The sequence below is a fragment of the Neoarius graeffei genome, chromosome 1, assembly GCF_027579695.1.
Source record: "Neoarius graeffei isolate fNeoGra1 chromosome 1, fNeoGra1.pri, whole genome shotgun sequence".
Lineage (NCBI taxonomy): Eukaryota > Metazoa > Chordata > Actinopteri > Siluriformes > Ariidae > Neoarius > Neoarius graeffei.
Window position 1 is genome coordinate 114,951,576 of NC_083569.1, and position 13,245 is coordinate 114,964,820.

The 13,245-nt window shown below is 43.4% G+C and overlaps 1 protein-coding gene and 1 long non-coding RNA gene across 2 annotated transcripts in view; one reads left to right on the forward strand and one right to left on the reverse strand.

Annotated features, from left to right (window-relative positions):
* Positions 1-13,245, forward strand: part of LOC132882153 (Fc receptor-like protein 5) — a 202,018-nt gene that overhangs the window by 120,125 nt on the left and 68,648 nt on the right. Inside the window, exon 7 of the mRNA XM_060915425.1 lies at positions 2,641-2,676. Within this exon, the coding sequence (XP_060771408.1) occupies positions 2,641-2,676 (36 nt within the window). The remainder of the gene's footprint in view (positions 1-2,640; positions 2,677-13,245) is intronic.
* On the reverse strand, positions 10,190-13,007 carry LOC132882388 (uncharacterized). Its single transcript, XR_009654208.1, has 3 exons — positions 12,961-13,007; positions 10,633-10,659; positions 10,190-10,231 (listed from the first exon to the last, which is right to left on the reverse strand). It is a non-coding gene; the product is annotated as an uncharacterized LOC132882388 (long non-coding RNA).

The following is a 13,245-nucleotide window of genomic DNA, read 5'->3' on the forward strand; positions in this document are numbered from 1 at the left end:
GAACTGGTGAGAGGTGAAATCAGGAACAATTGTGTCCCACCAGTAGCGAGATCTTGGGTGTGCCCAGACAACATGGGATCTCCGCCTTGCCATCAGTCGCAAGATTACCTGTAAAGAGAAAAATGTATAGGTAAATAAACATGTTGTGTGGAGAGTCATCAATACTCAAACAAATATTCATCATGGTACTTAACCCTTGTGCCTCTTTTTCCCCTTAGATTAGAGTGGGATGTGTATTGAGAAATAAATGTGCATGTGTGAGTGTTGGAAACATAAGTGTTACATTTACTTGTGGAGTTAATGTACAGCACATTTGCCATACTTTATATTCTATTGACCTTATTATATTTCTATATGTATGAACACAGTCAAAATAATAAAGAAAATGAACAACTGACAAGCCAAAAATATCCTTAGTGAGGCATAAGGGTTAAAGAAACGAGGTTAAACATAAATCATTCACTTGTATTTCCATGCAGTTTGTTTACATTCCCTTCAGTCAGTTAAGTTCATTACAGAGCTAAGCATCCTCATATCTACTGCTGTGGTAGATATGAGCGGCGACTTAAAAATTGCCAGTAATATGTTTGTGAATTTGTGATGATTCCAGCAGGGACATAACACCGGCTAACGTTAGCTCATATTACAAAGGCTGACATAACCATCTCTCATTCAATGTAAGTAAGAGTCAAAACGTTATTAGGTTATTACCTGTCTCCTAGAACGTAATCACCATCCAATCAAAACCTGTCGATCAACACAAACACATTGGATCTGCCGTTTTCTGATCCCAATGAAGCACCGTAAAGCCAGAAGCAGCAGCTGTACAAACGTGAAGTCATCCATTGTTGTTGTTGTTGCTGCTTCTTCTTCTCCGTAGTGTTGTTGCTTCGATGTTCGCGCCAAGGTTTATGCAAACGCAGCGACGTAACTGACATACAGTGACGTAATGACGTGGCTCCCCTTAGCACCCCGAGCTATGGAAAAGCAAACTGGTTCTCAGCTGGCTTGCAAGTTGAACGAGTTGTGAACCCGCAGCAGCACTGGTCCCAAACCAGCCCTAGAACTGATTTGGTGGAAAAGAGGCATCAGTAAGGAGCTTAATATATGGCACATTGTAATTATCATAGTTTATGGGATGGGGGCAGCTAAGTCCCCAAGCCAGGGTGTCAGCTATGAATCTAAGTGAATTGAGTGAATTCGGGTATTGTTCATCTCCAAAAGGCCACCCCAAAATCCACCAGAATGCAGGAAATCACATCAACCAAATCCAAAATTTTCTGAGTGGGGGGTGTCCCTGAAATGAATTTTGGCAGGTTGGGATGTCTGTAAAGTGTTTGGTGAGTTTATGTATTACCTCCCTCTCACAAGTGATCTGTCTTAAACGTTTATGCTTAAACAGACACTCTTACTTTATTTCCACTTTTTCTTTCAGTTGAACTGTTTTGATATTTACTACTCTATTTATAAACCAACACAGAAGAACAATAATAATACACACATGAATTGGGCTTCTGAGAAACCACGTCCAGAAATAAATATCTTTCACACTTGGATAGCCTGGCATGGTGGTGTAGTGGTTAGCACTATCGCCTCACAGCAAGAAGGTTCTGGGTTCAAGCCCAATGGCTGATGGGGGCTTTTCTGTGTGGAGTTTGCATGTTCTGTCTGCGTGGGTTTGCTCTGGTTTCCCCTACAGTCCAAAAACATCTAGGTTTTGAATAATTTATGAATGTTATTATGTTTGAATGTGTACCCCACCTCTCACCCATAGTCAGCTGGGATAGGCTCCAGCTTGCCCGCGACCCTGCACAGGATAAGCAGCTACAGATAATGGATGGATGGATTGACTTAGATGGCCACATCATTTTGAAACTAACATTCATAAATATCCCAGCAATGCTTTGAAAATTAAACACTAAACTCAAAGGAGCTTGAAGTTGGATGAAAGATGAGCGACCTAGAAATTGTAGCTTGTAAAGCTTTGAGCTTCTCTTGATTTAATGCAGTGGAGTCTCTACTGTGTGCTCTTTTTTGTATGTGAGAGTTTGAGAAAAAGAAAAAGTATTGAAGATTTTTCTGGAAAGAGGAAGGAAGAGCAGATACAGTGCCTGTACACACTAAAAGAGAAATTAAAGATCTGGGATACACTCATCCTCTCTTTCTTTTCTTGTAGTGTGATTGAAAGCGAGAAACCACAGGAAGTGTTGAGACTTGAACACACACCACACCTCACTCAGTCAGTCATTAGAGTTACAGGATGGAGCTCAGTCCACTCCCGGTGATGCTCTGTGAGTAAATGTTCTCTTTGTGTCTTCATTAGAGTGAGTGGTGGGGTATAAAGTTCTCCATCTGCAGTCTGAATGTCCTGAGTGATGAGTTTGTGTCATTAAGACATGGGTTTATGTCCCAGTGCTGAGATTATCACACTTTTAATCATAATATTTGCTTTAAATAAAGCAATTTTCATTAAATAAAGGCATTAATGAGCAGAATAGTGACTTTTGTATTTCTTACAGCTGGTAGTTTAGATTTTCTGAATAAGATTGAATCTTTTGTGTCTACAATGTGCTGTTTCCATGAACATACTGAATAATTTTCAGATTTACGTCATGTTTTCTGTTTCTGTTCCCTTTTTAGTGCTGGTCTCACTGATACCAGTGGCCCATGTTCAAGGTGATTTATACTGTATACACTTGATCCTTTATATTGTGTAAATTTCTTCTTTCTAATGGGGCTATAAAGGTTGTGTAGAATTTGTTACTCGTTGTTTAATAATCATTCAGAAGAATTATGTTCATTTCAGATAAATAATGGTAATAAAATAAGAAAACAATGACCAACAAAAATTCTGATGGGAATACATAGTTTTACATGAGTTTCACTGTGGTTCTTTAATTTGACATAAAAATCCCTTTAGAGATGCATCAATACTGGTACTAAAAATGCTCCAGTATGAACAGACAAAGCCAGGTGATCCCATGTGACATGAGCTTAGTGTATGCTGTTGCATTAATGAACTGACGACACAAAACAACAATGATGTGGACGTACTTCACAAACTATGATCCCAGCAAAACCAGTGACTGTATATATGGGTTGTCATAGTAACAGGGATTCAAAAGTAAAGCCAAAATTGTCTCTGAGGCCTTCTCGTGGCTGGCTGCAGTACAGTTGTAACCCCGCCCATTTCTATGTTACTCAGTGGGAAAAGTGTCAAACTTCCATTTTAAGTTACATCTCACCCCAATTATTTTCAGCAACAGTGCTGTCATTTTTATAAATGGACCCTGAGATCGACCTCAAAATCTTCTCATGATCAATGAATTTTATTGGTGTTATTTGGTGATAAAACAGGGTGTGGTTGATGAGCTGATTGACAGTTTTGGACATGACAATCGAGCCTCATGAACACACATTCACTTTCCAACACACACCTGAATCTCTTTACAGTTCTGCAGCAAAGTCATGTCCTGTTCTGCTGTAAACTCTTCTGACAGACCCTCAGCAGGAAATTCTCTGCAGTTTTTCAGTATGTTGCTCATTCTGATGTCTAAGCGAGCTTACTGTACTGACATTATAACTAGCAAACATGAGTGAATGAAGCGATGGGATAAACCAAGGCAGATAACACACGCAAAATTTCAAAGCAATTTTTTTTTTAATTGACTGTATGATCTTAGCAAACACTCAAAGTAGCTTGGGAAGGTCAAAAGTTCTGATTTGTGTACCAGCCATCAGGATTTTCTAGATTAGTAAATACTTTTGAATATAAGGTCGGAATTTTAGATTTGAGACGCAGCTCATGACAATAATCACGACAGCAGAGGAAAGTTCCCTTAGAGACAAAGTGCATCAGTGTGTTTAGGGATTTTTATGCACAGTGACATTAAACATTTTTCAGTTTGACTTGGAAACTTGACAGAGATTTTTTGGCTCTTGTATCTTGTGTAAGTTGTTTTTAAATGTTCTGGATGTACGTAAGATACACAGTGAGTGTGCTGCTGCTTCTGAAGGTCTCATCTCATTATCTCTAGCTGCTTTATCCTGTTCTACAGGGTCGCAGGCAAGCTGGAGCCTATCCCAGCTGACTATGGGCGAAAGGCGGGGTACACCCTGGACAAGTCGCCAGGTCATCACAGGGCTGACACATAGACACAGACAACCATTCACACTCACATTCACACCTACGGTCAATTTAGAGTCACCAGTTAACCTAACCTGCATGTCTTTGGACTGTGGGGGAAACCGGAGCACCCGGAGGAAACCCACGCTGACACGGGGAGAACATGCAAACTCCACACAGAAAGGCCCTCGCCGGCCCCGGGGCTCGAACCTGGACCTTCTTGCTGTGAGGCAACAGCGCTAACCACTACACCACCATGCCGCCACTTCTGAAGGTACAAAGTATAAACCAGAGCCCTCTGCTTCACATCAGGCCAAATCACACCACACCAGAGTTTTTTATTTTTTCTATAGCAGCACTTCTGACTTGCCTGGTAAGTCAGGACAGGGAATATTTCTGTGGTTTTTACTCAGATATGTTACACATGAACATGTTACTGATGTAATAAAATGTTTCAATGTTACAGTCGGTCTAAATTCTAAACCTGGATATTTTTTAAAGTATTGCGTGGTTAAAGCTTGCAGGTGCAGAAAATTCATCATGTTCATTTGCCCCCCCCCCCCAAAAAAAAAAAATTTGTCAACATTTGGTTCAATACTAACAAGGTAACAAATTTTATTGTGTGTATCAAGAGGTGCCAAAACTATTTACTCATACTCAGTCTGTAAAAATGGCATTGATGCATCTCTAGTTTATATCTAATTAAATAATTCACAGTGTTGTTTAAAATGACTATTTCCACTTCTGCACACTTGGGAATTACTTTAGTATATTTTAACAAATCATTATTATTATTATTATTATTATTATTATTATTATTGTAACAGAGTATATTACATTATCTTTATTTTGTTTGTATTTTGTTTTATACAGCAGTCCCACATAACATTTTGTTAAGGGCCTTGAGGAAATTGGTTTCGGGCTTTGATGGCTGTTGTAGCCGTCCCGCCTACTGGAGAAATGCTGGGGTCCTTGACGTGGCGAAGATGGGGGTGAGCTGGGGTAGCGTCGTCCCCTTTGGTCTGGGGATTGATGGTGGTGAGAATACCCCTGCTCCGGTGAGAAGCCACGCCTTGGTGACCCAGCATAATGTTGATATCTCTGCTGTGATGCATGCGGAAAGAAGCGTGAAGCTGCTCTTCCCTGCTGATGAGGGGACCATTCTGGTGAGCGCTGGTGCTGCCTGAAGTCCTCATGCCTGGATGGTGAAGACTTGTGTCGTTTTAAGTCGGTCACCGCCAACCTCAAAGTCTGGACTTCCATTGACAGTTGTTTGATGGCTGATAATACATCAGGGGTTTGGTCTGAGGATGCTGCTGCTTTGGTGGACACCATTGCTGTGAGGTGTGCAACTGGTTGTGAGCCGGTGTTAGAACTGGAAATAGTGGTGGCTGCATTCTGTGGTTGTGCAAGCCGAAGTGCTTCTTGTGCTCGCTCCCACTTACATGCCATTGCTAGGGCCTCCTCCACCGTGGTAGCCCCATGTTTGTGGCACTTCACTTGCAAAACTGGGTCTAGTCCAGCAACAAATCGTCAGAACTGCTCCATAGTTATAGCCGTCTTTTCATAATTTGGAAACGCTTCAAAAACTAGCCTAGTTATCTCTGCAGCAAAAACTTCAAGCAGCTCCTTCGGCATGCGCTGCCGGACATTCACAAAAGTCTGAAAATGTTGCAAAACTGCTTGCTGCCAAAAACATCAGTCAGTCGGGAAACACACGCATCATAGTCCTTCAGTGTGGCGGGTGGCAGTGATAACCAGTATGCTAAGGCATCGCCGCTTAGCCTAGCTGGCAAAATGGTAGTTAAATCCTGTTGCTGAAACTCAGGACACGCTCGTACAGTGAGCTTTAATCTGGCTTTACACAGAGAAAAACTTTCTTTGTCCTTACTGTCACCGTGGGCAGCACGGTGGTGTAGTGGTTAGCACAGTCGCCTCATAGCAAGAAGGTTCCGGGTTCAAACCCAGCGGCCAGTGACGGCCTTTCTGTGTGGAGTTTGCATGTTCTCCCCATGTCTGCGTGGGTTTCCTCCAGGTGCTCCGGTTTCCCCCACAGTCCAAAGACATGCAGTTAGGTTAACGTGGGGCGGCCTTGGGCTGAAGTGCCCTTGAGCAAGGTACCGAACCCCTGACTGCACCCTGGGCGCTGTGTGTGGCTGCCCACTGCTCTGGGTGTGTGTGCATGTGTTCACTCCTTCAGATGGGTTATATGCAGAGGATGAATTTCACTGTGTATGAAGTGTGCATGTGACAAATAAAAAGGTTTTTTTTATTGAATTACACTGGACATACGCTGGTCCCCAGCAGTAGACTCACCCAGCCTAACATTAGCAGCGTCCTCACTCCTATTTGCTTCAGTTGTAGATGCATTTTGTGGGGCAAACAGCACAACTTCCTCATCGGAGCTCATGTTTCGTCGCCTGAGATCGGAAGACTAGCAGCTGATAAACGTTGTGACTTGCATAAGCACTCAGTGATTAGCAATGTTCATCCAAAATCCACTCACTGTCAAACTCAGCTAGCCCCAGTAACTTAGCCCTCTGCTCGGTCGAAAAAAAAAAAAACACGAATCTTCCAATAACAACGAAAACACCGCTGACACCAGTCTGTAACCCTAACAGTTGGCGCAAGTGCGTGGAAACTCCCGTCCTCCTTACCGGGGCATGGAATAAACGGGCTACAGGTGGTTTACAGAAATTCAGTTTATTGCAGACCGAACACTTGCATACAACTTCTTCACTCCTCTCACGTCTTTTTCTCCTCTCTCCCCGTGTTCCTCTTTTCTCCTCCCCCATGGTCACTTTCCCCCCGGAACCAATTTCCTCAAGGCCCTTAACAAAATGTTATGTGAGACTGCTGTACAAAACAAAATACAAACAAAATAAAGATAATGTAATATACTCTGTTTTTATTATTATTATTATTATTATTATTGCAGGGAGAGTTAAAGCTGTGGTGTCCATTCAGCCTGATACACATGTGTTCATTGGAGAGCGTGTTACTCTCAGATGTGGCACACAGGGAGGAGGAGACACTCAGCGGCCATACAGCTGGAATAAGAATAATAATAGACTCTACACAGCCGGAGGAACAAAGGAGTTCAATATCTGGTCTGTTGGTGACTCTGACGGTGGTTCCTACACCTGCAGTGGACGGGATTCAGAGATCAGTGATGCTGTTACACTGACTGTATCAGGTCAGTCTGTGGGGGTTTTGTTTTAATTTAATATGTTTCCATTATTTTTTAGGGTTCAGATTTTGAGCTGTCAGTAACTGAGTCCCTGTTTGTTTAGTTTGTCTCGTCGGCACCAATTTCCTTCTTAATATATTTATTTATTTTTCTTTCCCAAATTCTCACAGAAAACGAGAGCGCCCGAAAGGGGAAACCGAGCCGAGCCGCCATTTTGAATCCTCACTCACGGCTGTAATGCAAATGGCTTCCTCCTCGGTATGCAAGTGCACTTCCATGGCAGGAAAAACACTACATTCTGCCGCCTATGTAGTGCCCTATTTATACAAATAGCCCAGATAGCAAAAGGGCGTTGATTCGACGGGGAATCATCAGCATGTTCTTCGACCATACGCCGTCGAATCATCGTGGATCACCGGCGTTGATTCAACACCGCTTTGCTCATACGAGTTTGCGTTGAAACGACGTTGAAAAGTGGATGGTGGCCGACAGAGAATAGACCCCCTTTCACCCTTTATTCAACTACGGATTTCGGTCGATTTATAGTTTAATTTTCGGCGATGATTCATCCAACTTTACTTCCTGTTTTATGTACAACAGGAAGGCTACAAATTAAGCAAAACAGGCTAAATTAAACTAGCTAACAATAAAGCATCAGGGCTCTTGCCTAGGATGAACACACACATGCATACTTCAACCATGAAAGTGAAACTTAATTTATATCAATGTGCGTAGGCTACGTCCTGTTTTATGTACAACAGGATATAAAAATGCATGCAACAATGCACCTCTCCTAATGTTTGTCAAGCTATCGAATGAGGCATAACTTTTAACATTTATAAGGAACAGGACACACTTGAACAAGTTCTTAGAAACATTTTATGATTTATTTATAAATCATAAAATGGGCCTCTGCTGCCAAAAACTCCTCCATAGTGGAGAGTGGGAGCTTGATTAGGGGCGATGTCTGGGGTGTGTCTTGTCTCCCCATCTCTCTCCTTAGGGCCCTGACCTCTTGCGCCAGCCTTCCTACTTCCCCCTTCAGCTCCCTGTTTTCCTCCCTCAGCTGGCCAAGGAGAGCGATGACTGTGCTGATGCCCATGTCTGTTAAGTAACACCAAACATTAGGACTTTTATTTCATATTGCTGGTCATTTTTGAACAGTGATTACAGTTGATGACTCACCACGCAGCAACTGATTGTTCCCCTGTTGCGATGGCAGAGGTGTGGCTGAAATATCAGAGAGTACAATTTAGTTCACTTCAAGGTGCGCCTTAATTTAATTTCTGTTCTAAATTCACAATTTTCATGTTGATTGATTGATTTATTTCCTCTTTGACTTACCATGGAAGCGGTGACGTGGCTGGGGTGAATCTGAAAAATTGTATAGTCAGTTGATCAAAATGCATCTACATAGATATTTGTTTGTCATTTTGTTGTTTTTTTTGTCGTTTTTGGCATAAATAAAGGCAGTGCATAGTTACCATGGGTTAGTGGCTGGCTGTGAAGGAAAGGGCCTGGCAGGGTTTCTGAAGACGGTGAATCTGAAAAATAGTAAGCAGTCAGTTTTCCTCCCTCAGCTGGCCAAGGAGAGCAATGACGGTGCTGATGCCCATGTCTGTTAAGTAACACCAAACATTAGGACTTTTATTTTATATTGCTGGTCATTTATGACCAGTGATTACAGTTGTGGACTCACCACGCAGCAACTGATTGTTCCACTGTTGCGATGGCAGAGGTGTGGCTGAAATATCAGAGAGTACAATTTAGTTCACTTCAAGGTGCGCCTTAATTTAATTTCTGTTCTAAATTCACAATTTTCATGTTGATTGATTGATTTATTTCCTCTTTGACTTACCATGGAAGCGGTGACGTGGCTGGGGTGAATCTGAAAAATTGTATAGTCAGTTGATCAAAACGCATCTACATAGATATTTGTTTGTTGTTTTGTTTTGGTTTTTTAGTCATTTATGGCATAAATCAAGGCAATGCATAGTTACCATGGGTTAGTGGCTGGCTGTGAAGGAAAGGGCCTGGCGGGGTTTCTGACGACGGTGAATCTGAAAAATAGTAAGCAGTCAGTTGATCAAAACATATCTTCACTTACTCATTGGTATTTTAATTTCTGGCATAAATAAAGGAAATGCATAGTTACCATGAGTTAATGGCTGGCTGTGAAGAAACAGGCCTGGCTGGGTGTCTGAAGACGGAAATGAAAGCATTATTATTTCAGACAACTTCTAGGTCTTTAGTAGAACAACAACAACAAGTGGTACAGATAGTCACCTTCATTAAGGGAGGGGAATTGCCACTCGCTGTCCAGCTGAGTGGCGTCAATAGATGGTGGCCTCCTCCCCCTACGGCTTGGTCCTGCCTCCTCCTCGCTGTCCTCCTCCAAATACCTTTTGTTTGGTCTTTAAAATAAACCCAGGACCTTACTGACACAGCTCAAAACACAAACGAAACCGTAATTGAACTTAACTGCAAGTTGTGATTTAAAAAAGAAAACACTTTTACCGTCTTTTCCTTGGCCCCATCTCACCATCATCCGATTGCAGGTCTGCTGTAAGGCAGCCTTCCTCAAGCGATCGGGTCAGGTAACGTCTTGCTTTGGCAAAGGTGCCTGAAAGGGAAGGCAGTCTTAATGAAATTGGCTTAATGCAGTATTGAAGTATTGTCATTGGTTTAATGAAGTAGCTATGCAGCTCACCACAGGTTGCCAGCACCCTTATTTTTTGATGGAATCGCCATCTTTGTCCCAGGGGGGTGCAGTTCATGGCGGCCTTCACAGCTTTGTTTCCGCCAAAGGGTGGCCAGTAGCATCCCACTTCTCCGTCAACATCTGCCACCTAGCTGGACGGCACAACTGCTGCACTCCGGTCTTGGAATTCCACAACTTTCCAAATCTGTGCCATCTATAATAAAAAAAATAAAAAAAAGTACTCCATGGAAAGGATAGTTAGTGCCTGCCATCCAGCTGGAGTACTCCAACTGTCCAGATTCCTTCTAATGCATAAGTAAAGATGTGTTTCTTTGTGTGTGTCACCCTCTGAAGACATGCTACTGCTGTCAGACTCTGCATTACTGCACCCTCCCAACTCAACAGAATCCCCACCATCCTCATCTAAACCCATTGATGATGCAGGCCTGGGTGATGCAATTGAAGGAGAGACTTGAGCAGCAGGATTACCCAGAGCTGACTCAAAATCGGACAGAATCTGCCTTTCTGACATTTCAGTAGCTGTCACAACACGTCTTCTTTTTGACCAATAAGAAGCCATGTTCTCTCCCCTAAAGAAATAAATGTCTGCAGTACCTTTTGAGGGAATGACGGGGTAGTGGTCTTCAGGTTCCATTGAGGTAAACATGGGGGGAACAAAGACAACAACATTTACGTCATTACATTTGAAATAACCTTACACACACACACACACACACACACACACACACACACACACACACAGTTCAAACAATTGTTTTATAGAAAGTTCTGTTTTAATACCAACAATGTTTTAACAATGTCTGGAGTCATGTTCTAATGGCTGCGACCCATACTGCCCTACAAAGCCAAAAGACCTTAATATCACTTAAGGTCAACATGAGTTATTGCCATTTTTGGAACAGAGGACATCAGTTGTATCATGTGATGAATTATTTCGAGTCATTTCTGTTTTTTTCTGGTAACAATAAGACATCGTTTTTACTGTAACTTCCAAAAGCAAAGGGAAAACCAAGGCAGAAGCCTGTAATGAGTCTGATGAGTTAAGGTCTTTTGGCTTTGTAGGGCAGTATTGAGGTATTTCACTCACGTGACCAAGTCATGTGATGCTGCCATTTTGGACGGCACGGCTCGAATCAGTTTGAATGCGAGGAAGGCGACAAACGAAAAACATAAAAGAAAAAGGAGCGAGATGCAGAAAACACCTTCACTATCCAGCAATGTAGGGCATTTACAGGGCGAGCAGAGGGAGAGGTATTTGCAAAAATTGAGGTTAGCAGGCTTAGAGAACGATGTTTACCTGCTTCCACCAGGATTGTTCACTGACGTACGGAAGTACACGAAGCCCTCGTCTTTACCTGACTTCGGCCCACATGATCTGTATACCTATGTCGTTAAAAACCCATCGCCATACACAGGTATTGATCTGAAAGCGTATAAGAGTTTGGATGCCTACAAATATTTTGTCAGGCTGGGTAACATGCCTACATCAGTGGGTCATCCCTGGAGCCGGTGGTCGCCATCTGATTACAGCTAAGGTTTGTTCACATTTTCATTTACTTTCGGTCCTCAGGATAAACAAAATGTTATTAAATGTCATTGAAATAACTTCTTAGTCTGTTGAGACATGGCCCGTTATAAATTTGCTGTTACCAGGCAATGACCAAGAACTGTATTATTAGGGTCGGTGTCTGTGTTGTAGCAGTGTACTAGCAGCTAGCTGTTAGCACTAGCTAATGTCAACAACATCGTAGCTGGTATGTTACTGTAGCAATATTTACGTTCAGTCATTTGGATGACTGTTAAAACCTTTCAGTCTCAAGTTATTCCTTTACTGGATTTACTAGTTTACTGAGCTAGCGCGCTCGGCCAAACCGGTAGCCATCGCGCGCTCTCCGGCCAGGCCGGGAGCCATCGCGCGCTCTCCGGCCGGGCCGGGAGCCATCGCGCGCTCTCCGGCCGGGCCGGGAGCCATCGCGCGCTCTCCGGCCGGGCCGGGAGCCATCGCGCGCTCTCCGGCCGGGCCGGGAGCCATCGCGCGCTCTCCGGCCGGGCCGGGAGCCATCGCGCGCTCTCCGGCCGGGCCGGGAGCCATCGCGCGCTCTCCGGCCGGGCCGGGAGCCATCGCGCGCTCGCCGGCCGAGCCGGGAGCCATCGCGTGCTAGCTCAGTAAACTAGTAAATCCAGTAAAGGAAAAACTTGAGACTGAAAGGTTTTAACAGTCATCCAAATGACTGAACGTAAATATTGCTACAGTAACATACCAGCTACGATGTTGTTGACATTAGCTAGCTTGCCGTCCAAAATGGTGGACACCGGGGCGTCACGTGACCCTGTGACGTCAGGTGAAATACCTCAATAGGCCTACAGCGTTACAAAGCCCAGCCCCCTCAAGCCGGGTATAGCTACTGGTTATAACCACGGCCTATATACTCGATTGAAATGCTTTGTTTTCACTCCATCAAGACCACTACTTTGACTAGTTTTCGACTAAACAATGCATCTGCATGTTTATTGTATTAGTTGAGGGGATATAAGCAATTTTGTTCGTGGTACCTCAAACAAAGTGGTCACTACAGAAGCGTTGGTAGCCTGGATAATCTTTAAAGTTCATGGCCGCGAGGCGCGACCCATGGCTACACAAAAGAACAGGTCAGCTCAAAACGACATGCGACCTAGGCCTACATGCTCGATTTAAACACTAAGTTTTCACTCCAACGCTAAGTTTTCACTCCAACAAGACAACTACTTCGACTCGTTTTTCGATTGAATAATACATCTGCATTGTTGTTGTTTCAAATGGATACTAGTTGAGGGAAATTTCTCCAACGCGTGATATGACTGAAGTTCATCATAACTTCTTAAACTGCTTGAAATTGTATTCGAAATTCCCTTTATTAATAGTGACTGAATAATGGTACGTACCAGATGTCCAGGGATGAATGAAGATGTAGCGTGGTCCAGTGTTTTTCTCAATAGTCCAAGTGTAACAGCAGGCCGATCCACAAGAGAGTCGCGATCCAACCGAGTGGTGTGGGAGTTTCATGTGCACCCAGGTATATACGAAAATGACATCATCCAGTAAACAGCAGTGGTAATCGCACTGCATTATGGGACAGCATGGGACATCCAACGACCTGGTACACTGGTGGTCCTACGGAGCTACTCCTTGATGGCGTGATGTTCACAGAGGCCAGTACGTACGCGAGC